General features: G+C 42.2%; 1 protein-coding gene across 3 annotated transcripts in view; it reads right to left on the bottom strand.

Annotated features, from left to right (window-relative positions):
• LOC310707235 (schwannomin-interacting protein 1) overlaps nucleotides 1–27600 on the bottom strand; it is a 379203-nt gene that overhangs the window by 334231 nt on the left and 17372 nt on the right. Inside the window, exon 1 of one of the 3 annotated variants that reach the window (XM_083504195.1) lies at nucleotides 11291–11396. The exons of the other annotated variants lie outside the window; for them this stretch is intronic. Within the exon in view, the coding sequence (XP_083360321.1) occupies nucleotides 11291–11311 (21 nt within the window). The 5' untranslated portion in view covers nucleotides 11312–11396. Of the gene's footprint in view, nucleotides 1–11290; nucleotides 11397–27600 lie in introns of those variants that run through there. 3 annotated transcript variants of the gene reach the window in all.

Here is a 27600-nt window from a genome sequence, read left to right as displayed (position 1 = left end):
AGTGTAGCAAGATTTGAGACCCAAGGTGACTTTAGAAGGCAACTACTCTCTTTACCGAAAAACAGATTTAGGTTTATTTATTGGGACATTAAACTAACCTTCCTTATTTGACCTGTGTCTTACTACACAAATACAATGGAATAAAATTACCAAGAGAAAAATACACCCAAGTGTAATGTTAAACTGTTGATTTATGTTTTCCTGAGCATAGTCAGGCACAGTGGTTAAAGTATGCTCGCCTCAAGCACACCAGGGTTTTCTTCTCCTGAATAAAGGAACTGAATATTACTTATAGATGCATTCCCTCGAGTGTGGGAATATACAGCCATAAAATATACTGGGCATGTGTTTTGTAAAAAGGAACAGGGCAAGCTGCAGCTCTTTCTCTGAACCTTTAGTGAAGGGGTACCAGCAGAATAAACCGTAACCTGTTATTTTCAAACACAGATTTTAACATGGAGTAACTACTTAGCATTCATTCACTTTCATGGAAATGTTCATTCCTTCTGTAACAAGCCCTGTAATTCCTGTATCACACACAAAAAAGCCAATGTCACCGAAGACGGGTGATTTGAATGTAAAGTAGGCTTGTGTATACAAATCATTTCCTTCTCAAACCACATATTGGTTTGCCTCCTGGTGTCCCAGCATGTATGAAATTGTTGGTGCCTTTAAAGGGATATATATTTATAGCCCACACCAGTAAATAATTCATCTGTCAATTTGGGGGAGGGGAGAGAGCAGGGAAACATTTCTAAGTATAATGATCATGAACTAGCCATGTGAAAGTGATTGTCGCTCATTCATATGTTGGTTGTTGTAGTTTATATTGCTGCTTTAAGAGGATACTTTATCTAATTGTTTTGTGCTGCTTTAAAATGAGGGTTTTAAAATTTTATTTGGGATGTTTTTCTGATGCTGAAAACTTAACAGAAATTTCCTCTGAAATATGGAGCAGTAAATACATTACCTGAATAAATAAACAACCAAATACATATTCTTAGTCTGGGGTAGTTTTTTTCACTGCTTGTGCACACACTTGTATCAAGACCATAATAAAACTCAACACTTTCAACCATTCAAAGTGCTTCACACACATTATCTAGGTGTCAGCTGTGCAACAACTCTGTAAGATATGTTAGTATTGTTATTGGCATCTGTCTTGAGAGACAATGGAGTGCACCTCCAGGGGTGAAATCAAACTGCTGTGTTAGTGGCACCAACAGACCTCCCTGGGCAGTGTGTATAGAGGTCCTGGGCTGCCAGGTGACAAGACCCCCTTCTTGGCCTCACTGATGTGGTCCAAAAGAAAGCAGAGCAATACATTTGACACCAGTTTGGCTGCAGGAGTTGCCAGAAGGTGTACAAGACACCATCCCTCCATCTTAGGGACTCCAGATTTGTGTAGAGTTTACCCCTTATCCTTTTCTTCTCCCAAAGATATCCCACAAAGTAGCGGAGGTTTAGGATCAGAATTTTGCTTCCATTAGATGGGCTACCTTCCCAGGTTGATGAGGCCCATCTGCCCCTCACATCCCTCTATACCACATGCAGAAACCACCTTCTCAATTGTGTTGGACCCACAATTGGTCTTGTCCACTCAATCTGCTGGAGTCTGTCTTCACATGCAGGGGAAGTTCCTAACTCACCAAGGGTTTGAGACTCATCGGCTACCCTCACCTGGTTTAGCCGGCCAGTTGAAGCCATCTCCTGGCATGTGGCAGCTGTTGCATGTTGACAGCTTCTAGGAGCCAAAGGTGCACAAACCACCCCAGAAGGAGCACAACGTGTCCTCCACCAGAGGTACTACCCCTCCCCTAACTCCCATATTATAGATGGAGGCCTGAGACAAGTTGGGGGACATCAAAAATGAGAATGGGTGACTTTCCCACGATCACCTAGTAAGGTTATGGCAGAGATGAGATACGCACTGGGGACTTCCCAAATTGCATCTCAGTCTCTTACAGGTGCAATACTATATTCACTTACCTGGATTAAAGATTTGGATTGAGGGGCAAAGAGTTAGACCTCTCTTGAATTGGGGGCAGGGTACAGTTGCTTTTTACATAGGAAGCTGCCTTATTCTGAGTCAGACCCCACAGTCCACCCAGTGGCAGCTCTCCAAATAAGGATCCTTCTTTTCCATACCTGGAGATGCCAAGGCCTTGGGGCCTTTTGCATGCAGTGCAGATGCTCTACCATTAAAACACAGCCCTTCCAGAAGGAAAACCTCACCAGGTGCTCTAGACAGGTGTAGCACCACCTTTAAGTCCAGGGATCCAGATTAAGGGTTGGAAGGTGGTGGCTATGACTCTTTGCCCCTCAATCGGAGCTGGAGACCTCACACTTACAATGTTCATTACCAAAATGTGTTTAATGAATGCACACACTCACTCACTCTCTCTCTCTAATCTTTGTTCCATCCCACTCCACTGAAATCCAAAATGTAACCACTGTACAGAACTGGACTCAGAAGGATACAAAACACTGAAGATTTCCATCACATTGTATCCTTGTGCATTGATATAAGCCTGTACTGTTAGAAGGGCTTTCCCATGGGAAGAAGAGCAGTGGTGGATGGGAGAAAATTACAATGAAATAGTTTAATTGCTATGATCTGTCTCAAAGCCAAGATGCTTTCCTCCTAATTTAGGTTGTTGATCTTTATATCACTGAATCAATAAATATAATTCCAAGAACAATTTTCTTACTTGGCTCCTAATGTGTGCCACACAGTGTAGTTCCATTCTGTCAGCTTTCATAACCCAGTGTCCTATTTTTCTCCCCTAACCCTTTCATTGTATTTTGTATCAGTAGGAAGTCTCCATAGCAACTATCCAAAATAAATTGATTCAGCCACTACTTTCTGGATGCCACATTGCTGTTTCCGAGGTCAAAATCCAAAGGCAAGGTAAACTGAAGACCTCCTCTCTGCACACAGTGTTTGTATTTTCTTTTAAGCTGACTAGTCTCAGTGGAAATACCGAGGGCTGGGGGCATCTAGGTTATCTCTCTCTAATGCAGTATCTGGCAACACCAGTATTGTGATGTTTCAACAGATTTTATTGTGGCATAAATTTCCTTAAACTAAAAATCTGGATGAAGATTTTTTTCCAAGGCAAATTGAATGGATTCATAATTTGCATGTTCTTGGAGACATTATTATGGTAATGGTCTGGGTGTGGGTGCATGGAAGAGAAATGGAAAATCCCATCCCATCCCCAATCCATACCATTCCCAAGCAGAGAAGCTGACTTGGAACTGTTCCTTGGAACAGTGTATGGGAAGATTTTCCCCATTCCATTTCTTTATTACCAGACCCGGCACTAGGTTTGTAGGAAGCCTTGGGCAAAGTGTCATTTGATGGGCCTGTTCCTCTAAAGTGGCCTAAGCAGGCTCACCTGGCTGTGGTGGCACTGCTCCTAAGCACTGGGTGGGTAGCCTTTTAATTGCCACTATCTCCCAAAGCGGGTGGCACTGTGGGATAAACCACAGAGCCTAGGACTTGCTGATCAGAAGGTCGGTGGTTCGAAACCCCGTGACGGGGTGAGCTCCCGTTGTTTGGTCCCTGCTCCTGCCCACCTAGCAGTTTGAAAGCACGTCAAAGTGCAAGTAGATAAATAGGTATCGCTCGGGCGGGAAGGTAAATGGCATTTCCGTGTGCTGCTCTGGTTCGCCAGAAGTGGCTTAGTCATGCTGGCCACATGACCCGGAAGCTGTACACCGGCTCCCTCGGCCGATAAAGCAAGATGAGCGCCGCAATTCCAGAGTCAGTCACGACTGGACCTAATGGTCAGGGGTCCCTTTACCTTTATATCCCAAAGCTACACTAGGTCAGGGACACTGTAAAAAATGAAAAGGAAAGCTAGATTCATCTGACTGGCACTGCTTAGAGTGTTGACTCTGACAGCTGCCCAAGTCTGTCAGGTAATTGCACCAAGTAAATTTATTACTCCATGTATTTGGTCTGCATTTCCAGTTTAACTAATACTTCCTTCAGTTTCAGTTCCTTCAGGCTGCAATCGCTTAGCTGGGAGCAAGCTCCATTGATTCAATTGGGACTTCTTTCTGAGTGCCCCTATTCACCTTATTCTTGGATCACAGAATCATGAAGTTGGAAGGGACCATGGGCATCATCTAGTCCAATCCCCTGATATGCCAGAATATTTTGCCTAATGTGGGGCTCAAACCCATGGTCCTGAGATTAAGAGTCTCAGGCTCTACCAACTGAGCTGTCCCTCCTCTGCTGTTCTATATTGCTTCCTCATCCCTTCATATTATGCCACTGAGGAGAGGTAGGTTTCAGAAACATCTCACAACTTCAGAAAGGGGAGGATGGAAATTGTTCTACCCAGGATGATCCTACAGTGCCCTTCCAGTGTCAGTGGAAGAGGCAGGTTCTTCCTCTACCCTAACATTGTCCATAGGGTCCTCCTTCCTTTTGGTCCTTAGAAATAAATGGCAGCCATTAATTTAAATGGGTAAAAGAGAATGGGTGCATTCAAACATACAATTAGACTTGGGCCTAGTTAATTTTTGCTAACTATTGGAGAAACAAGAAGAAGAAATCCAAGAACTAGTTTTATAATGTATGGTAACATCATCAATGTGCTTTTCATAACTTGTAGATACTTTGGGGGCACAATATATACATATTTTCAAAGCCGAGGTAGAATCCACAGAGCACATTTTACTGAGCTGTCCCAGCTACAACAATTTAAGACAGTATCTTATAACCCCATACTTACCCCAGCTCAGTTCCCGACAAAGAGGAAAGCAGACAGCATATCTGCTAAATAAGTCTTCTGGGAAAACAACTTTGTCAGTGGCTAAATTTCTTTTCCTGGCACTCAAGTGTTGGAAACGTATAACTGAATGCCTTGATGTGGGTTATCTGTGAGAGGTCTAGTACTGTGGCCCTACCTTATTTATGTACCCCTATGATGTTATAGTTTATAATTATTGTGTTTTATTTCTGACTATCGGTCGAATAAAGGATATTGATTGATTGATATTTTCAAAGATTCCAACAAAGTCTGAAGGTCTTGTTGGAAAGTTAGTAAAATGTAACCCTAGATTATCCTAGGGTTAGGTGGATTTGAGGGACCATACCTAAAGAGTCCTAATCAAATACTCTTTGTTAACATGGGCAGAAGTGACAACTGCATCTTCAAAGGGCGCTGTCCTGGCCGTGGTGTTTTTCAGCATCTTAAGAAATTGGATTTAGATGAAGGAGTGGAGAAGATGCTAATGAAATCTTCAGGCGACACCAAACTGGGTGGGGTAGCAAATTCATTGGAAAACAGAAATAGGATCAAATATTATCTTGACAAGATGGAAAATGCAACCAAACTAAAATGAATTTTCACAGAGATAAATCTAAGGTAATGTATTAAGGTAGGAATAATCAGATGCAGAAACCCAGGGTGGGTGATACCTGGCTTAAGGGCAGTACATGTGAGCAGGATCTAGTGCAGAGGTTATTTGTGGCCCAGCAGACCATATTGTCATCTGTCCCATGGGCCAACTTTGACAGGTGGGCAGGTAAACCCACCTGACAGCTGGTATCATTATGACATCAGATGATTAACAGGTGGGTTGTCCCACTCACCTGGCAAAGTCCTTTGCAGGTGGCAAAGTCCTTCTCACTTCCCAAGCGTCCAGCAGCCTGCTGCTATTGCAGCAGGGTGCAGTTGTTGCTCTAGCAAAGGAACAACCAGGAGCTCATTTAAAGCTTCCAATTGTACCTTTGTAGCCACATCAGTACCTGTCCCACACCTGATGTTGCAAATGATGTCAGGTGTGGGGCAGGTGGGTGTGGTTTGTGAGGAATGACCTTGCAGGCCAAATTGGGGCTTGTGCTGGGCCAAACCTGGCCTGCAGACTGGAGGTTCCCACTCTTGTTCTAGAGGTTCTAGACTGTCTCCTTCCCTACGGATCATATTGGATGTTAAGATAAAGAAAGAAGGCCTTCTTCGCAGCTCCACCACCTTCAGAGGTTTGGAGGAGTGCAGGTCCTAATTTGCGGAATTCCATCTGCACAAAGGTGTGCTTGGCATCTTCATTATATAGTATAGAGAAAGGCTAGCTCACAATGTGGATGTTTTCATTGTAGCAGCAGATGGACAACAAATAGGGATGCTGAATGGGTTTCCTCTATCTGTGAACTGTTGAGCTAGATGACCCTTGAGGTCTCTTCCCATGCTATGATACTATATATGAGGGGCAAAAGCATTTGGTATATTCTTTTCAAATTCTGTTTTTGTAATGGGCTAAAGTTTCATAGTCAAAATGCTTCCAAGACAATGGCATCATTCCAAACAGGAAATCAAGGTTGTAATAGAAATATTAATATTTTATGATCAGCATCACCAGAGGAGTCTTATCTAAGCTCCTGTGTTAATATGTCTTTAATGCTAAACAAACCCAAATCATGCAAATATTTTAAACAATTTCAGCTCTCGTATTTACAGTTAGGATTGCAGGTTTGCAAAGTTCATTCCTACAATGCTTTCAATGTCTCCAGGACTAATTTCCTTATTTAAATAAATAGCATTACACAAGCTTGTAAATTTCCACTCGGTAAATGAAGAAGAATTATCTCCAGTGCGGAAGTTTCATGCTGTAGTTTTGAAAATTGGTTATTACAATTCGTGACATTATAATGAGCATTTCTTCAGTATTAAAGATTTATTTAATAGAAGCATTCAGGACTTTTACAGATAACCTTTATTAAGTTCCTCACAGTGGCCGTAGGTTAATTCTGACTTTTTTGTGCTCATGTAAGGCAGCAGAGGAGTAGTGGGAAATCCAAAATCGGGTCACACGGCTGTCCAGGCGTGCACCACTGGCAATTTGCCCTGCCTGCAAACCTGGCTGACCAACTGCAATACAGGGACACCACCTAGACCAGGCGTAGCCCTACAGATGTTGTTGTGTTATACTAAAGTGCAGTTGAACCAACAACTCATGTTTTGTTACACAGGCACATGATAGGAGCTGAAGTTCACAGAGTTTTCCTGTAAGTTTGCTGGAGAGAACTCTGTGCCCACTGTGCCCATGCAGGGAGAGAGTGTAACCACGTATATATATTCTCCTTCCTGCCTGGGCAAACCCTTTTCCTCTTTCCATCTCTTTCCGCTCTGCCAGCAATGTGAGAACGTCTGCTAAGTCTGAGCTCCATGCTCAGACTGTGTTTTAAGCTAGACTCAAGTGTGTCTTTGTAATTGAATTACCATTTTAAGCCTGCCTGAACAAAGCTGCTGTATCTGTTACTCTTCAACAAGTATTCTGAGTGAGTAAATGTTACTTTTATCATTTAATAATACTGTTTGTAGGTTGTTCTAAGGGGGAGAAAAGGGGGAAATGCCAGGGACGCGGGTGGCGCTGTGGGTTAAACCATAGAGCCTAGGACTTGCTGATCAGAAGGTTGGCAGTTCAAATCCCCATGACGGGGTGAGCTCCCATTGCTCTGTCCCTGCTCCTGCCAACCTAGCAGTTCGAAAGCATGTCAAAGTGCAAGTAGATAAATAGGAACCGCTCTGGCGGGAAGGTAAATGGCGTTTCCGTGCGCTGCTCTGGTTCGCCAGAAGCGGCTCAGTCATGCTGGCCACATGACCCGGAAGCTGTACGCTGACTTCCTCGGCCAATAAAGCGAGATGAGCGCCACAATCCCAGAGTTGGCCACGACTGGACCTAATTGTCAGGGGTCCCCTTTACCTTTACCAGGAAAATCCAGTCTTCCTTAAGGCATCCTAGATTACATAAACTAAAAGGCTAACACCAGCCTATCTAAGCTTCCCTTTAAGCTACAAAGGGACAGCACTTTGCTGAAGTCTCAAATGTGAGGAAGGAAGGATAATATCTAAGTAATATATACTCTCCTAGGATCTATTCATATCCCAAAAATTGTGTGCAACTCTTATTTTTCTCCTTGTTACCTGCTGCAGGCTGTTTTAAGCCTCTTGGTTCAAAATAATTAAAACTAAATGTCTAGTAATTATGCAATGTACATAATTACATATATTGCATATGTTAGATAATTTTGCCACAGCAGACAGAGAGTGAAATAGTGTATTTATTGGCAGAAGACAAACTGAAGCAGAACAGCAACAATGCTGCATGCAATAAACACAAGGCAGAACAGAAAATGTTGCCTTTTCACCTCTCTAATTTCTGGAGGGCTATTTCATGCCTAATATGTGTTAGAGTTTGTTCTCAATGAAGTGGTTTGGTTACCATTCTTCATGTAAATATTACAACTTACAGCAACCATAGGCAAAGGAATACACAAATCTGGAGTGGAGTTCCTAAGATGGTTGGATGGCGCCTTGTACGCCCCATTCTGACAACTCCTGAAGGCAAGCTGGTAACAAACGTATTGTTCTGCTTTCCTTTGGACCACATCAGCAAGGCCAGGAGAGGGGGGGGTCTTGTCATCTGGACAGCCCAGGACCTCCATACACACTGCCCAGGCTTGTACCCTGGGGAGGTCACTTTGGTACTGTTAATGCAGCCATTTGGCTTCACCCCTGGAGGTGCACTTCATTGTCTATTGAGACAGATAGATGCCAACAACAACACTGGCCACAGAAATTCCCCCAGTTACCTAACTGCTTTGCCCTGTGAATTATACAGCTATTTCCTTATACCCACCAAAATAAATATATCAACACAGTGGTTTTCAAACTGTTCTGGGAAACTTAACTTTGGAGCCCTTGGAAGCTTGTGAGGATATGATGATCAAAAATGACAAGCAAAACTTAGCACTTGCCCATCCTAATTTATCTTCCCTGCACTGTGTTGCTGCAGGAAGAGCACTGGGTGGATTTCAGGTTATACCCACAGTTTCCATAGGATGAGGACTCCCATTTCTTTTTGAATTCTCTGGCATCCCGACGTGTGGTAAGAGCAGCTTTGGCTTTTTGCCCCTCTGCTCTCCTGATCAGGACTACATATACCTGTTCTTCACAATGAGAGGAAAGTTCCCATTGGCACCAGTGGCTGCTTCCCTCCCATTGCGAATAGCAGGTACTGGGGTGGAGGGTTGATTCTGATTGGGACCATGGTAAAGCAAAGGGTTAATGCTCCTCTTCCCTCAGGCCAGTCCCAATTTAGCTCCCCCATGCACACATATTGGCTATTAAAAAAAAAAGAAATATGCAAAGGGGAAATGCATGACAGTATCATGCTTAGTTTGGGCCTAAGGCCTGCCAGGGACAGAGTCTACCAGTCCCAGAAACCTCTTCCATGTGTTTGGGTTCCATAGCAGAAAGGTCAGTGTGAAAACGGAAAGTATGTTAAGCTAGACCCAAACTTAAGTCACGTTTAACATACACCCACCATACTCAATGGGGCTTTAAAAGAAGTCCTATTGGATTCAGTGGGTTTACTCTAAGCATGACTTGGAAGTCAACATCACACACAGTGTTGCACCATTTTCTTTTAGCAGAAATTTGTACAAGTGCATTCTTCCTCCTCATGAAAAATGAGGCAATGGGATTTCTTAGCCTTTGAATACGGTGAAGGCCCTGAACTGAATACCATTACAATTAAATTATATAGGTTTTACATTCTCCCCCAAACATGGCCCATGTCACACTTACCTTGGGAATACCGAGAAGTACAAAATGGAAATTCATTATTTACTTGCTCGCAATGCACATGTCAAATATTACAAAGTACAAACTTCATTTCTTGTTCTCTCCCAAAGCCAGAAAAGTCCTTTGGGCAGTGCTTTTGTAGTCAGTGACAAATAGGCATGCCTAATTTATGTATATATAATTTTATGCCAGCATAATTGTGTACAGAACAGAGAGTAAGTGTTGCATTGTTAAGAAAAAGAGATCTCAGAAAGAAAATTATTGGAGAGTTTTGCACAGCAGTAAGACAGACTATAATGGATTCTTTCTTCTCCAGGATGCTGCATATATTGAAGATTTGTTTCTGTTAAATAAATCCTGACACAGTGTAACATGTCATGTGTTGTCATTCATCTGAGGTTGTATTTACCTAATTTTAAGACCTGCTAAAGAACAGATTATTGTTATGATGTCCTGAGATGAAAAAAACCACAGAATTCAAAGAGGGTGCACTTTCTTTTTCCCATGATTGTATAACGTACCTAACGATGGTGTAGTTGCTAGGCTGGATAGATGGCCAGGTGCTTGACAGCTTTCTGGCTAGACACTAAAGAAGCTGTCCTGTTTCCCAGAAGTCAGAGCTGGGGCAAACCTGGTTCTCCTTCACAATCCATTTTGCTGCGTGAGGTGAAGTCTAAAACGGCATTCCATTCCATGTACAGAAACTGACTGGGCTGGCAGGTCAATCGGATTTCGACGTTGGTGACAAGCAGATTCCCTCCTGGGCAGACCATGTGGCATGCACACAGATTTGTCCTCTTAACACCTCACTCCACTCTCCGCCCCCATTTCATGCAGCCTAACAGTAGGCCAGCCCTGCCTGTCAACCTCCACTGCTGATCAGAAAGCTTTTGTCAGCTGTGATTAGTGGTCTACCATTGTAGCAGAGTTAGACTACTCTGGGGAGAGCCCTGGGTTAGCTGCTTTTGGTTAGAAAAAGGCTACATTATTAGAGCCAAATGATGTGTTCATTTCAGAGTTAGACTTTCATTGACAGAACGTTCTAGAGCCCTGTCAAATATCCCTGTTCTCTCAACCTCAGTTTTCTAGTACAGTGGTACCTCGGTTTTCGAATTAATCTGTTCTGGAAGATCGTTCAAGTTCTGAATTTATTTTTTTTAAAAAAGAAAACTCAGTATGGAAGCCTTAAAATGGAAAACTCAATACGGAAAACTCAATATGGAAGCTGAGTTTCATGTTCAATTTCCAAGGCACATTCGAAAACCGAAGCATTTACTTCCGGGTTCACGACGTTTGAAAACCGAAACATTTGTCAACGGAGACATTCGAGAACCGAGGTACCACTGTACCTGTGTTTGTGCCTCTTTAACTGTTTTGCTGTAACCAATTCTCTCAGAATGCTTCACAATTTGCCAGTAACAGACCCTCCAAGTGTTCCTATTTTTCAGGGATGTTCCTGATTTAGAGAACCCATCCCAGTTTCTGATTTGATCTTGGAATGTCTCACTTTTCCTTAGGATGTCCCTATTTTCATTCAAAAAATGTTGGAGGGTTATGGTAACATGGTTAGGCTTTGGTGAGCGATGGACTCTTCCATCAGAGCTGGAATAAACTTAAACTGGTTATAATACACACACACACACACACACACACACACACACTTTATATACATAGGGGGCAAGTCATACCTCAAAGGTGACTGTTGGCATTTTCTGAAGACTTGAGAGCCACTGCTCCTCGTAGAAGCCTCAAAGTGGCTTTTCCCTCAAGCCATTTTCTCCCAGTCCTCCAACCCAGCCAATTATGTACACATTGCCTCTCACCAATCAATGCTCTGCTGCTCCCCTCTCACTGACAGTTAACCCCCCACCAACTGCCCATTACCTGTCCAACAGAGTGGAACCTCTAGCCAATTAGACAGAAATTTGAACTGCCGCTTACTAAATGTTTCTTCTGCCATAACTTGTCATCTAGCAACCACTGCTAAACAGGCTTGTTACTAGAACTATGCAAGGCCTCATAGTTGTCACAGAGGTCACAGAATATATCTTCCTTTTAAACACAGACACAACATGTCATATATATACACTCTTACACACTCTTACACGGGAAGACACCCGAAGACACCAAAACCTGCATATATATATATATATATATATATATATATATATATATATCACACACACACACACAAACACACCATTTCTAATAAATAGTGTTGAGGTTTCATGGTGACTCTTGTTTTTTTTAAAAAAATTGCAAACTGATGTCAAAATGTGGAGAACTAAACTTAGGACTTGAAAAATGATAAGCTGGTAGAAACCAAAATCAGCCAATTCATCCACCCACCCCCCTCTCTCTCTGTGTGCACACATAGATATAATTCTGATATAAGGAACAACACACATCCGAGCACTGAACTTCCCCCAACTGTTGGATACAGAAATGGTCATAGATGGCTTAGCAAGTAATCAGATTCAGTCTCTACGGAAAGTGCAAATGGCTTATAAAGTAGACATCCACATGCAAACGTCTTAAAACAGCAATATTTGTTTGATGCATGGAGGTCCACAAGGCTTTTTCCAGTTTAACTTCTGTTCCTCCCCAATAATTAGCTTAAAATATTCTTGATTAAAGATCTTGACATAATTTATTGTATTAATGTTAATGTCAAATGAAGCACAATAAAGAATGACTTAAGAAGCTTGCAAACCTTTAGCAAACCACAGTAGCATAAGATGACACATAATTACAACCTCTTAAATCCTTTACTATTTATAGTATCATTCTTTAGGGAAGAGAGCTTCATGTTGTGATACTCCTGAGCCTTGGACATGTGAACTATGGTTAAGAGTTCGTAGTAGCACCCATTATCTCATCAAGCAATAGAAATAGTGTACATTCTTCTTATGGTTATAAGCATATGACTGCAGAGCTGGCCCACCTATGAGGCAGGAAGAAGCACCTGCCTCAGGCAATGGAACAGGCAGTGCCCAGCCTGCCCCACTGCTTCTGCCACCCCCAGAATGCCCCCTTCTCATCATGTGGTGTTACTGCTTGTCTTCCCTGCCTCTGGAGCGAAGGAGACAAGCGGCAATGCCTGAAAGAGCACCCTGGCTCACAGCAAGTTTGATGAGAGCCATAATTTTCCCATATTCAGTGTTGCTACTTGTCTTCCCCATCAAGGAGACAAATGGCAATGCCTTGTGGAACACTTCAGCTCTTGCCAAGTTTGAGGAGAGCCAGGGCATTCCTGTGCACAGCATGCCCATGGGAAGCCCACAAACAGAACTGGAGTGTAACAGCACCCTCACCATCAGCAGCCAGTATTCAGAAGCATGCTGTCTCTGGCAGTGGGGGCAGGATACAGCCATCACGGCTAGTAACCACTGATAACCTTAACCTCCATGAATTTGCCTAATTCTCTTTTCAAGTCACTGTGGCCTGTCGGGATCTCCGCTCGGCCAGCCTGATAAAGCTCATTTTCCTCCGGCCGAGTCCTTCGGAATCGCCCGCGACGTGATTGACGACCTGAGCCTCTGATAAGGCTCCAGGCACATCCCCCACTCAGCAGAGTTTCCAGCACAGGGAAGAGACGAGAGGTTTGGGCTACATTGCAAAGAGTTTTATTTTCCTAACTACGCAGACAAAGAAGACATCCTCTCTCTGTGTAAGCAGAGAGCAACTGAAACAAAGGAACAGGAAACCACTAACTTCACATCCGTCTCCCGTGAGACTTCCAACAGTATGGAATGTGTGGAATATAAACAGAGTCTTGTGACTCCAAAGCACTGCTCAGTGGCAAACAGAAACTAACATGGCCATCCCCACCTCTTGTAGGAACAAATTCAACAGTTTAACTGTGGTGAAATAAATGAGTTTCTAATGCCTGGTGTGGCTTGTTGTAGCATTATATCTCTGCCTGCAGATTCTGTGGTTAGATTCTAAAAACAAATGCTCTTTGGAGATCAATTTGAGTTGGTTTTCAGCTCCCCCCAAACAGGTGGTTGTCATTCAGGCCACATCATCTTACTCACACGCTAATCCATCTTCCTCTAGCAGACGGTATGCAGAAGATCATAAACCTTTTGCTACAAACAAAGTGATGCTGGGAAACTGTTATGCTTGGCAAAATATTGATCATTCAAAATGCTCCAGAAAGAGCAGAAAGTGAATTGTTAGCAGCAATGAGGACATAATTACCCCTAAATTTAGAACAAATACAGTAAAACAATTGGGAAGTGAATGGTTTTCTATTTAAACCTTATGCTCTCTGTTTTATTACCAGGCAAGAAAAAGTGGAACAGTATATTAAGATCAATACTTCCTGTTCCTATGGTAGCCTAATTTTTCTTGGCAAGTCTTTGGTAATTATTCATTCTAAACCAGTACATTAGTATTCTAAAATGTGCAGTATCTTACAGTATTCTTGGTGAAAAATATACAAAAAGCATGGCTACATCTCTTGGAGCAAGTTAGTAGGAGAGGAAAGAAAGGAGCTGTCTCTTGTTCTTGTCCATATGCATGTGTGCAAATTTCAAAATATTCACTTTCCCTTTGTCAAAAACTATGCTAGAAAAGGAGACACAACTGGCTTACAAACACCCAGAAGGCAACTTTGAAGCTCAAACTATACAACCACTGTTGCATCCATTTCCAGACCATGGTTGTTTCAGCCCATAGAGTGATGGAGCTGCAGGAACCGCAGTTACAGAAGTGGCCATTGCTTGGGACTTCTGGGAGAGGAACATGGCGGACTGAATGTCTTTGCTCAGCAGGCTGCCAACAGAGATAATTATGTGATGATTGATGATAGCCAAGCATAAAACTTGGCTATCAAATTCACTCTGGAGAAAGAGTGAACAGGGGATGAATGTCTGATGCTCTGAAAAAGCCATTTTCTATGTCTGGAGACTGAGAAGTTGTCAGCTCCTGGGAACCCTGACAGGGGTGAGCAACTTATGAGTGGAGGAATCAACATTGTCCCCAAAAACCAGTAAGAGCCCTGATGGGCCTGGGGTCAGCAAAAGTCTCCCTTTCTTAATCATCTCTGAGATGGTTATAATTTACAACTGAGAAAGGTTTCTCCGTCTGCCAGTGGAAATTTGCATTCAGTGTGTGCTACTTTTTGGCTTTAAGAAGAAAGGAAGGGTCAATCATTAAGGACTGAAGGCAGAACCAAAAAAAACCCCCAACACCATTCTCTAACATTCAGCAAATATTTGATGAGCAAGTAAAATTGATTAGGTCTAAGACTGATGAAATGGGGAGTGAAAGTACAGCAGAGAAAAATGAAATAGGGAAGGTGGAATCAAAGTGGACACAGAGACTTTGGAGAAGCATATGGATAAAAGATTGTCAGAACAGGAGGGTGAAATGGTAGAGTTGGCAGAAACAGATGGTGAAATGGAAAAGCTTAAAGGAATGAAGCAGCCAGATGGTGGAGTTGTCCTGTTGGAGAAGTGGAATGAAGCCATGGATGGAGAGATGAATAGACATCCTGAGCTAGCAGCAAATAGAGATGAGAGAAAAAGGACTCTGTGTATAACTTGGACTGAATTTAGAAGAAAAGCTATCAAACCTCTGGCTCTTTTCTTGGGGGGGGGGAGAATGGAAAATGTGTAAAGGGAAGGGATAATTTTTAAAATCAGGATGGAAGACCATGGCAAATACAACAGGAAATGGGAATGGAAGATATAGAACTGGGTGTGAGTTAATAAAAGAAAAGAACTATGGAATGTTATTTTAATATTTGATCACAGCAGAGAGACTCTTGTGTTGGACAAAGACGGAATAACTTATTATTGTTTAATATGGAGGAAAGGTTGTTGAAGTTATTTGATTAGAGAAAACCCATTGCTGACATTTTTTAATAGCAATTAGAGAAACCCTTTTTGACTTTTTGTGTGAAAAGGAAAATGCATGAATTTGGGACATCTGGGTTGGAAGATTGGGAAAATATTCTCTAACCGCTGGATGTCATTCTAGAGCGAATGTTTTGAATAATTTCTTTCTATGCGTCTGACAAACGGAAAATTGAAAGTCCTTTTTATTTTTCTTCTTTCTTATTTTTTTTTTATTTTCCTTGGGTGTCCTCTGCTCTGGGCCATTTTGGGGGTCCATGCATTACACACACATGAAGGTGGTGGATGGTTGGTGGAAGGACCCTGAGTGATGACAGGGAAAGAAGGACCTCCCAGGGTGAGAGAGACTGATAGAAGAAAGGAAAGCTCCCAGGTGAGAGCTGAGAGGGTTCTGTGTAAGACAAAGGGTAAGAGCTACCATTGGGAAGGGACTCTTTGTTTTCTTTTTTATTTCTCCCTCTGACTTTGTTTTTATTTAGATTAGTCTATTTTATCTTATTGTATTATGGAAAAGCTTTAATAAATAATTATTTCAGAAGAAGCAGCAGCAGCAGCAGCCATTGCTTCTTTAACACAGGGTCTGGCTTCTACACATGATCTAAGGGATCTGAATAACAAAATAAACAACAAGTGATGATGATAGCAGAGCAATGACCAGATCGAGGACGAGACAAAGCAGCTGAATATATTTTGTTTGCAATTAAAAGTTGTTTGCATCACTCCTCTCTTCATCTATCAAACAGAAAGAGTGTTTAGTTTTAAAAACAGGTTGTGATGGTGTCTGGTAGGAATACGGTTCAGTGACAAAGGTTTATTACAGGAAGTCAACTCTGGAAAGTTACAAAGTGATGATAAGGCTAATTGAGCTGCCTTTCTTTCCCTCCTGCATTGCAGCAACACACACACAACGATGCAGGTTTTATGGTGGCAGCACTGCTCAAATATTGTCTCCCATTGCTTTTTTAATTAAAACACAATGCCTACTGGATTAATAAGCAGGTGCCGGTCTGTAGCCAAGCAGTTTGTGAGCCTCAGGCTACACTCTGTGTGTGTGTGTGTGTGTGCGCGCGCGCGTGTATGGGGGTGGCAACATTAATCAATCGGAAACAACCCAAACTTATATGCAAGCAGCCTTATTTGTTTAAACTAAAGCTCTTTGATGCAATCATGAATGATAATTTTAAAAATATATAATACAATTGAAATATGCATGTCGTGTGTCCAAGTCCCTGTGGGTCAAGCCAGTGCCTTTGTACTGATTGACCAGTAAACTAGTAAACAAAGAGGGTTCGATTTTGACTTAGCAACTGGCAAAAACACTGTCTCCATGTTTTTTCTGTACCACTCTGTAGGAAGACTTAAGCAGGGGAAACTTTTAAAAAGCACAAAAATGAAAGATTCGGGGAACTAAAATATTGTATTCCAATAAAACTAAAGCAGTGTTTCCCAACCAGTGTTCCGCGGCACACTAGTGTGCCACGAGACGTTGCCTGGTGTGCCGCGGGAAAAATTAAAAAATTCGAAAGATATCCAGAGAGGCGGCCTTCAGGCGAGTTTTAATTTTAATTTTCCTTCTCCCACTTAATGCCCCATGCTCGCCCGAGCAGCTTGCAGTCCTCGGTAACCACGGAGGGAACAGGGAAGTCGAGGGCGGCGGCGAGCCGCGATGACGTCAGTGGGCCGCGCCGCCTCGCCCTGGCACGGTGTGAGAGCCCCGGCTAGTGGCGCAAGCTTCGGAATAAGTGGGATCCGCATGCGCGAGACCGAGATCGCGGGTAAGGAGCTCAGCCCTGGGCAGGAGGAAGCGGGGCCGCGCATGCGGGCCACATCCCCACAGAGAGCGAGCCTCCCCCGGCCCACCACTCCGGGCAGGTCCACTCGCATGAGGGGGCGGCGATGGCGATGGCCGGCAGCTTGCCTGCAATGCCATCCCTCGAGCAGGCGAGGAGCCCGGAGGCTACCAGATGCGAGTCCTCTTTCCCACCCTGCTCGGGAGTCCAGAGCACTTGGTCACATTCAGGATCTAGAGTGGGGAAGCGGGGCTTGTGTCTGGGCTGGACACATTGGGCTGCCTGTGCCGCTCGACCTGCGGGGAGAAATCAGGGTGGGAGTCACGACCGTGAGGCAGGGCTGCCAAGTGTGGCAGAAGAGGACACGGCCGTCGCACCTGTCCTTAGGTAGGAGCTTCTTCCGTGTCGACCTGCTGCCCTAAAGTCTTGGCTTTTTTCTTGGCTTTTTGGCGGTTGGCACAGAAGGAAGGCAAGGGGGAGGGGGAAAAATTGAAACTTACACTTTCGTGCGTCCCTCCCGGCGTGACGCTGCGCGCTGACGTCACGGGGCTGTAATGGTGGTGTGCCTCAAGATTTTTTTCATGAAACAAGTGTGCCTTTGCCCAAAAAAGGTTGGGAAACACTGAACTAAAGTAATCAAAACAGCAGTTTTGGAACATGTTAGTCAAACACAATGTTGATCCAAACCAGTGAAAACCATTTAAAAGATGCAGTTTTAAAACCAGCAGCGGTTTAGACCAGGCAATGAGACCCTTGTGGTCCTCCACATGTGGATTGACTCCAACTCCCATCAGCCTCAGCCTCTCAATGAAAAGAAGCTCAGAACAAATGGGTTTTCAAACCTTTACACATCTCTTCATAAGCCAGTCCCTTCTGAATCAATGGGGCTTATTACCAGGTAGGTGAGCACCAAACTGCAGCCCAAATAATCTTGGTCTAAGTGCAGCACAGCCATGTGTTACCTCAAGTACACCTGAGTACATGGCTGAGTGACAAGAGTTTTTATCAAATGCTTCATTTTCCTTTATTAAACCCCTTTACATAAAGTTCACCAAGCGTATGCTTGTTGAAGTTTAGTGACATTTCTGGAAATGGTTTCTCTCGCGCCCCCCCCCCCCTTTCCCTCCCTTTCTGCTTCAAGAACAGAATTTGCATTCAAATTAATGTGACTGACACATGGCAAGGATAGGCAGCAGTTCTGAGCACAGTCCATTGAAATGTAACTGGAACTTGTACAAGAGCAGGGATGTGGAAAGGTGTATATATATATATATATATATCTCTATATATATCTATATCTATATATATCTATATCTCCAACTGGTATAACAAGGAATGCATTATTATCTTGCATATATTTTATATATTGCCATTTCCCAAATAACAATTTGAAGACACAGTGGTGTGTTTCGACAAGTCTGCAAAGGCATTGAGAGGGATTATCATATGGAACGAGCTCAAAGCTAGGACTCAAAGCTAGGGCACCTGTTGCTACTTTTTGTGATTTAATGGACTAAGGAAGCCAGAGGAAGTTACGCCAGCTTAAACTATGCCAGTTCCAAGCTCCATTCAGAAGCAGTGTTCTTGCTTGCTGAGCCGATCTAAGCCTGGCAGAGGGAAAACAAGCCTTGTAAACCGAGTTACACCACCCTTTCCCTCAGTTTAGACTATGCTGGGTTGTAAGGTCACATGACCAAGCTGAACAGGCTAAGGATCCAGCTAAGTCTAGCCGCCTCCTACACTCACCTGGAAACCCCCTTTTCAGGGTTTACACCGGTTTTCCCAGTAGTGATGTATGGAAGTAAGAGCTGAACCATGAAGAAGGCTGATCGCCGAAGAATTTATGCTTTTGAATTATGGTGCTGGAGGAGACTCTTGAGAGTCCCATGGACTGCAAGAAGATCAAACCTCTCCATTCTTAAGGAAATCAGGCCTGAGTGCTCACTGGAAGGACAGATCCTGAAGCTGAGGCTCCAATACTTTGGCCACCTCATGAGAAGAGAAGACTCCCTGGAAAAGACCTTGATGTTGGGAAAGATGGAGGGCACAAGGAGAAGAGGACGACAGAGGACGAGATGGTTGGACTGTGTTCTCAAAGCTACCAGCATGAGTTTGACAAAACTGCAGGAGGCAGTGGAAGACAGGAGTGCCTGGCGTGCTCTGGTCCATGGTGCCACGAAGAGTCGGACACGACTAAACGACTAAACAACAACAAAATCTGGTGGATCTGATTTGAGATGAGACACTTAGACATGTGTAGCTCTGGCTGAAGCCAGGCTCAGGATTTATGTTGGTGACTACTGAACTGGAAAAGGTTCCCTATTCTGAGTTAGGCTTTTCTCAGTAAGCCTTGCCCCCTTGGCCTCAGGAACCTGGCTACCCACCCCGTCTTACTGTCCTGTGGAGATGCACAGGTCTGATTGGTGCACATAGTACTGAATGCAGCAGCAAACGGCGCAGTAAGCAAGAAGTAAGCAAGCAAAGAAAAGATGGATCGCCCCCAACTCTTAGAAACTCTCCTGTAAAGACAGAACCTGAGGCACCATAGGAATTTCTGTGAAAGCAAGTTTTGCACTTCAGTTTTTAAACAAATATTTTAACTCTTTATTCGCACCAGCTTTGAAAGGAAAATGTTTGTCAGTCTATAGCAGTATCTTAGGATATTTCCAGACAGGTATTTATTGTAGGATCGGTGCTTCTCATACGTGCAAGGTATTTTTTGCAGCATTCACACAAGTAATAGCTTTGGCACCTAACTGCCAACCCCTACTCCTCCCACCCCTTTAATCCAGGTTTAGGAATGCAGGAATCTGCCTTAAATAGTGTCCATCTATCTCAATATTATCTGCACTGTCAGCAGCTCTCCAAGGTTTCAGATACAGGTCTCTCCTGGCCCTACCTTGACACTGAAACTGGGTCCTTCTTTGCAGAGCAGATGCTACGCTATTGAGCTATGGCTCTTCCCCTTTCCAGGGAAAATCTGATAAGTAACTTTTTGCCAACAACCCAACTGCAAAAACTCAATGACCCATTTGCAAATTAAGCCCCCATCTGGAACCACCCTTAATTAATTTTTATATAGGGGAATGTTTTGCTCCCCCAACAATCAGTGTCTGTTCTCATTTCGACACTGCGCATCTCTTCTTATTTCTTCCAAAATGTTTTGGCATGCATACCGTCTTCCCCCTGAGATGGTAGGCTTGGTACAGACATCTATTTGAATAATTTAAATCAATTTACTTGCATAAATTATACAAAACACTCGTGGGTACTAATTCCTCCTTTGTATGCATGCCTGGAAGTGGATGGAAACTATGTGCACAGAACCAAGGCCTAGAATATGCAACTGAAAGTCCTTAGCTGAACTCCCTGCTCATTTATTCAAAAGCTATTAGTCATATCAGACATCTCATTGATGTAATAAGGCAACTGGCTAGATTTCCACAAGAATCCATTTCATATTTGAGTGTACTCACCCAAAAGCAATAATGCACTTCTGAAATTCAGAGCAATTATTTATTAGAAACATTTCCATTTGATGGCAATTTTGAAATAGGGGACTGTGATGATTACCTGGCTGTTTATATATCTGGTGGGGTTTTTTGTGGGGTTTTTTAAGGAGGAAAAAAAAAAAGAAATGGCAAGAGCCTTTACAAGCACACAAAATGGCTATCTTAGTGACTAATGGTTCACTTCAGATCAAACACATAGTACATTCCCTTCACAGTGGATAGATTGCACATTCTTGCCTCTATTGACTCTTCTTTATTAGTGCTTTGTATAACACTAAGTAAATGTTTTGTCACCAAAATTTGACAGACAAAATTATTCTTTGCTGATTTTTCCAGCTCTGAAACACACATTAGCCTGCCTCTGTTGGTGTGGAGGATGGGAAATGGATGTGATCATTCAGAACATGTAATTTCAGGATGTAACAAGCATGGTTCCACCCGGAAATTTCTAGCTGGAGAGCACTAGAATTAACTTTAGGCTAGCTTAAAAGTATTTAATCATGTCCACAACCATGTTTACAAAAGTTAGCAACATTACCAAGCAACCTATGGTTAGGGTCAAGGTCTAGTCTACATTTCTCAGATGGATTTCATCATAAGATCAGTTTTTCTAGGCCCACACCCAAGGATTCAAACTCAAGTTTGTTGTTGGTCAAATATCCTGTATATTTCCCCTTATTCTTTGCTTTGTTGTTTAGCACTTGAATGTGAATGCTGTTGTCGTACTACAGCATTGGACTTGTTGAATTTAAGTTTCGAAAACAATAACCCACAAAGGTTGGCTGTGTGACCTACTTTGCCATTCTCTGTTTGAAGGGTTGTTGGGTCCAAGTTGAAAAATAAAAGAGCAACAGGACAGAGCAGGGGACTTGAAGTTTCCCATCAAGAGTTAGCACCTGGACATTAGAACACCAGCTCTGAGCAGACACACCTTATTTTCGCAAAGAAATTGGGCATCTTTCAGCTATTTTTTAGGGAAATTGGCAAAAACAACACTGCTGGTATCAGTTGCCATACATCCAGATTTTCCCAGACATTTAGCCGATTTCTGCCCGGACACTGCTTTCAGATATAGTATTCCGAATGTAACATGTTTTGAGCATTGGTTTTTGGAACAAGTTGGATTGGAAAAAAATCAGATTTTCCTGTTTTTTGGACAACCTCATACTAAACCCAGATAATGTATATCATCATCATTAATTAAATTTGTATACTGCTCTTCAGCTGCAGATCTTAGGGCAGTTCACAACATAAAAATACAGGATAAAAACTCTCTCTTTAATGTTTGGTATGGATACATGCGTATAAAATTCAAATATGCCCCATCAAGCACAAAGGACATACCTGATTAGGGTAAGTGTGTGTCCTTTTTTAAAAAAATGGGAAGCAGGGGCAGAGAGAAAACCACCCTACTGTTTTTGTGTTGCTTTAAGAAATTTATCTAATTCTACATGCATACATTTCCCATGCCTGACAAGATGTGCATGTCTTCCGGCATGTTCACCTGGTCCAAAAGGAATCTGAGGAGTGTTCGTCTGCCTGGAAAGTTACTGGGTGTTATTCAACTAAGCTTTATTCATAGTAGGCCCATTGAAATTAATGAACATTATTAAGTTAGGCCCATTAATTTCAGCGGTTCTATTCTGAATAAAACATAATTGAATACCACTCACTGTCACTGCAATGAGAACTGCTCATATTGCTATAGCTTATGCAGATAAATTCAACTAGAACACTGACATTCAGACATTTGTAACATTATCGGATTAGAGAAAAGATCTGTACCCAAATCTATTAACTCACTGACACTTAAAACAACAACACACACCAGAAACGTTTTCAAATGCTAACAAAATACAGTTGACAACAAAAGAAGTCAATATATTATACTGAACACCATTTGAAAGATGTTTATCATTGTACAGGGACCCTAAAAGGGGGCCTTCTCTGTGCTGGCACCCAGTTATGAAACACCCTCCCCTTGGATGCTTGAATGGCCACTCCACTGATGGACTCTTGACCCATGATGAAAACCCATTTGTCTCCCAAAGCCTTTGGAGGTTAAATCTGCTTGGATCTCTCTTTTTGTATCACTGCTAAATAGAATTGAGCTGTTATTGAATACTACAAATATTTTAATAGTGTCTCATGATCCTTTGTTGATTTTGTTATTATCAATACTCATTTTATGGAAATTGCTTTGGGGGGTTTTTAAAAAATAAAATGATGTATGTAAAAAATAATAATAACCAACCACCACCACCCATATTCTTTCATGTACACCACGAACAGGGAGAGACATATTATGCAGATGACTCCAAAACTGTGGGAAATCTACAACAGTGTACAAAGTCCTCCACCGAGAAGCTTCATCATTCTGACTGGCATTTTATTTATTTCTTCCCTCAATTAACAAACATGAAATCATTCAACTTCAGATGAGCACTTTATGCTGGCTGAAGCTGGCAAACAAAAGCCATTAATTACAGTCTCTAAATTTAGTGATGTATGAAATGTTGGCATCTATGAAAAAACACTGTAAGGAAAAACAGTTCCCAAGCTGGACTCCAGGAGCAGGGCAGGCAGTGCAACCACTATGATGTCGTACTCTCTAATCCAAAGGTAAAGAAGCAGCCAACCCAATCCATTGCCCAGATACAATGCTAACTCTAACTATTTGACGTTTGTGGCAAGGAACTGGCAGTGGAATATAGAATGCAGAAGTTGTCTGCCCTGGCTTACACAAAGAGAAGCTTTGAGGTATTTGAAGAAGGAAACAGGACAGGAATTACAAGTGAGTTGTGTTTCCTATTATTGTGCTTCTACTATGACACTCATTAAAAAAATGCATAAGAATGCAAGAGCCCATCTGGGTGAGACCAAGAGTCTTTCTAGTTCCCTCATTGGCCAACCAGATGCCTATGGGAAGCTTAGAAGCAGGACATGAGTGCAATAGCAGTATCCCTCTCCGATTCCCCCAGCGATTGGCATTCAGAGGCATACAATCTCTGATACTGGAACGTAATGCATAAATTGCTTTCTCCGCACCTAACACCACCCAAATCTAAGTTATAAATGGAACATTCTACTTGGGGATTCAGATGACTCCCACAATTATATTGGGGTGGTGCACATAATAGCCATATCCTCTGGTCTTCCACCCACCGAGCAAGCTTCTTGTGCATAGTGATCTACACAAGCAGAGAGTGGATCCTGGTCCACTTAAGGTCCCATCACATGAAGGAGCTCTAGGTACACACATTGGTACATCCCTAAAGGTAAAGGTAAATGACCCCTGGAGGGCTAAGTCTAGTCAAAGCCGACCACTTCACACACCAGCTGGAAGCACAGATGAACGAGGAATGTCTGTTGGGACTCCAGCCCCCATCACACATTCTTCTCATGGAGAGAGGGATCTTAACTCCCTATTAGAAGAACGAAAGGAAGAGCGAATCTCTTTCCCTTCCTCTCCCGCTTCTTTATCAGAACATCTCAGGTCATTTAAAGAAAGAGTTCAGTATGAATGAGAAAGTCAATTGCCCTTAAATAGTACCAACATTACAGTAAAACAAGCATAGATACACAGAGAGAATGAAAAAAGGCATTGTGTCCATGCACTTGACTTCTCATGTGGATTTTGGAACTGACCACAATAACCTGGTGCTGAAATATCATTCCTTCTCAAAGGTCTGCCATCTCCCCTTCTAATGGTCATTTTTTTAAAAAAAAATACCCCCCTTTCCATATGCAAGAGGTATAACGATCAAGGTAACAGTTTGTGTCAAAACTATTAAAAATATGATAATTTCCCCAAAATATAATACCCCCCAAAACAATAACCCATAACATTACTATATAGAATACAATGAAGAACTTATTAACAAGGTACCAACACACAACCAATAATAACCAATGAACAATCCATGAATATATAATAAAAATATAAGTGTCCAATAGAATGAGGTTGAGGAATCTTTGACCCTCCAACTGTTGTCAGCCCTAGGTGGGCAACGGTCAGGGATTATGAGAACTGACATTCAGCAATATTTTAAGGGCCACAGGTTCTCCATACCTGCAACAGGAGATGCCCAATGGGGCTAAAAAAAAACCTGATTAAGAAAAATGAAATTATAAACCAATAACCCATTAACCAATGCATAAGATTAGGGAATATGTAAGCAACAGCCAATAAGACTAGACAGTATAGTCAGTCTGTTCTCTAATAGAAACTTCCTGGCTTTCCTCTCCATGTGGATGTGGTTCCCTTGGAACTTTTAGCAAGTCCTATTTGCTATTCTAAGTTGTTGATCTGTTGGTCACAAATAAATACAGCTACTGAAGTTTTCCTGACTCCTGCTGCTTCCTGGTGTTAGGACAAAACTGTTGCAAGGTTTCCTCCCACAGGGAGTACCTTTCCCAAATCCACAGCATACTATAACCAAGACAGGTTATCATTTAAAGCCCATTCATAAATTCCAGTAATATTCCCCAGCAGGTTACATGTACCATTATACACCATAGTTTCCCTCTCCAACCTCAACACAAACAGGAGGTAACTTCTAAAAACCCAGATTCCCCAAAAGCTATAATGCAAGGGGACGCAAGAAGTTTTATGCTGTACTAAGGAATGGGAAGAAGATATTAGAGCTTGATGCCTCTCAGGGGAACAAAAGTCAAATACTATATAACAGAAACTCTGTGAAAAGCAGGCTGACTAAACAGCAGTGCAACGTTATCCATGCTGAAGAACCCCAACCAGTACATAACCCGAGTCGCACGTTCAGAGAGCTCCCATCTTGCCTTGCTGCTCTGAGCAAATTTAGAAGTGTAATAAAGCCATTTACACAATTAACATACATACTGTGTAATGGTGAGTGGAAATGTTAGCATCCTTTTGTTAGCTAGGCAGAGGGAAAAAACACAATGGAAGCTCACGGTCCAATTTTGCAGCCATCTGGGGTAGTGAAAACAGCAGTAAACTTGAAAAGTGCTGTTATTATACACATTATTGGTCCTAACGAGCCGATGTTTTCAAATATTTATGCCATTTATGCCTAGGTTAATGCTTTCAGATTTTTGTAGGGAGGAAAGGAAATGTTTTCAGCTTCTTACTGCCATTAGATGGCCATTAATCATATCCACCAGTAGAAGAATACAGATTACACCGTCAAAGAGCACTAGGGTAGACTGTCTGTTGGAACATGTAGGACATTCAATTGCTATTTGCAGCACAATCCTCTGCCTGTCTTTACTCTTGGGTAAAGGACTGCAAGCCATATGCTTTTATTTTATTTTTGTTTATGTGACAGGCACCACTAGTAACTATTGTCTATGACTGCTTTATCTCTTCATGTCAAGAATACCTCCACATATTGCATTTAGTGGAATGTATCTATCACTAATCTCATTGCTTGGCTTATGAAATGAACATGAAGTTACTCACAAGGACAATAAAGCCCAGATTTTAATTTAAAATTCATGTAAGGATATTCATACACTTCTTTGTGACAGGCACTGTCACCAAGGTCTATATTTAATTGCTTCCTCCACCCCCAACCCAAGTGAATATGTTTGCTGTCCCGATGATAAATCTACAGCCTATCCCTTGCCAAAGAAAAATTGCACAGGCTTTTCAGTATGTTGGCGCTGCAGGTCACATCTATCATCCTCAGGCCTCTGTTTTGCTTTTAATTACAAAACTTCACTCAAGAATGTTACTTCCAGTCCTAAAGCGAAGTGAAGGAAAATGTAGGTTTTAATTTGCAGAGTAGCACTTAAATTTTCAACCCAGACGACATTAATTTGCTGGTACTAAGCAACCGCCACAACAACAAAAAGTGTAATTTAGATTTCCATGAAAACCTTGTGACTATGTTACAACTCCACATTTCCCGAGCGCGTGGTACATTTGCTACAAAATTGTGGAATATTTCTATTCCACTGGAATAAATGGGATTTAATTCCTTTGAGTTTGATGAAGCTTAAGAGCACATCATTTTGGATGTGGGACCCCCCCCCCAAAAAAAATGTAGTGGAGCTGATTACAGAGATTATCCATCTCCTTTTGGAGATGTTTTGCAGAACATGAGTGGAAAACAAAACAGAAGCCATGTGAATCAATATTCACTTCTTATAGTACAGTAAATAAAACATTCCTCTTATAGTTAATACATACAAATTTCATACATGGACATTATTGTTCCTTTGGCTAATGCTTTTTTAAAAAAATGAATCCTGAAACAAATTAATTCTGTGATCACTTACTCCTGCCCATGTTCCCAAGGTAAGATCCTCCAGGCATTCAACAATACATTTACACACATTAACACACATGCACCGAACACATTACATAGCAGCTCTGACTGCAGTGCGCCAGCATTAAGGACTGCAATGAACACAGTGTCACATGTCTCTGCTTTTATCTTCCCATCCCACTAAAGGTCATGGAAACTCAGTTGCCCAAAACAATGAGATGGTTTAAAGAAACAGAGGAGTTAGGGCAAAGCCTTTTATCCACAGATGGATCAGAAGGCAGCAGTTATTGATGTGGCCCAGGAGGAATCTGAGCCTGCCTTTTAAAAAGTCCATAAACTTCAGCTGGTAACACCGCCACCAGATTGCCATCACTCGAGCATATTATTTCAGCATTTTTCAGTCTACCTCTGTTGATTTTCCATCTCCAGGCTCAATTTAAATATACTAGTTCTTCTATTTAAAGTCCTAAATGGATTGGGACCTGGGTGTGCTAAGGACATCCTATTCCTAGATGTGCTTTCCTATGCACACCTTGAGCTTCTGGTCCGTATTACCCTGCTGACGGGCTGTCTAATAG

Source organism: Podarcis liolepis (assembly GCF_965112155.1).
Source record: "Podarcis liolepis genome assembly, chromosome: 5".
In the NCBI taxonomy this organism is placed as follows: Eukaryota; Metazoa; Chordata; class Lepidosauria; order Squamata; family Lacertidae; genus Podarcis; species Podarcis liolepis.
Note: the sequence above shows the minus strand (reverse complement) of the source record. Positions and strands in the feature narration are given on the sequence as shown.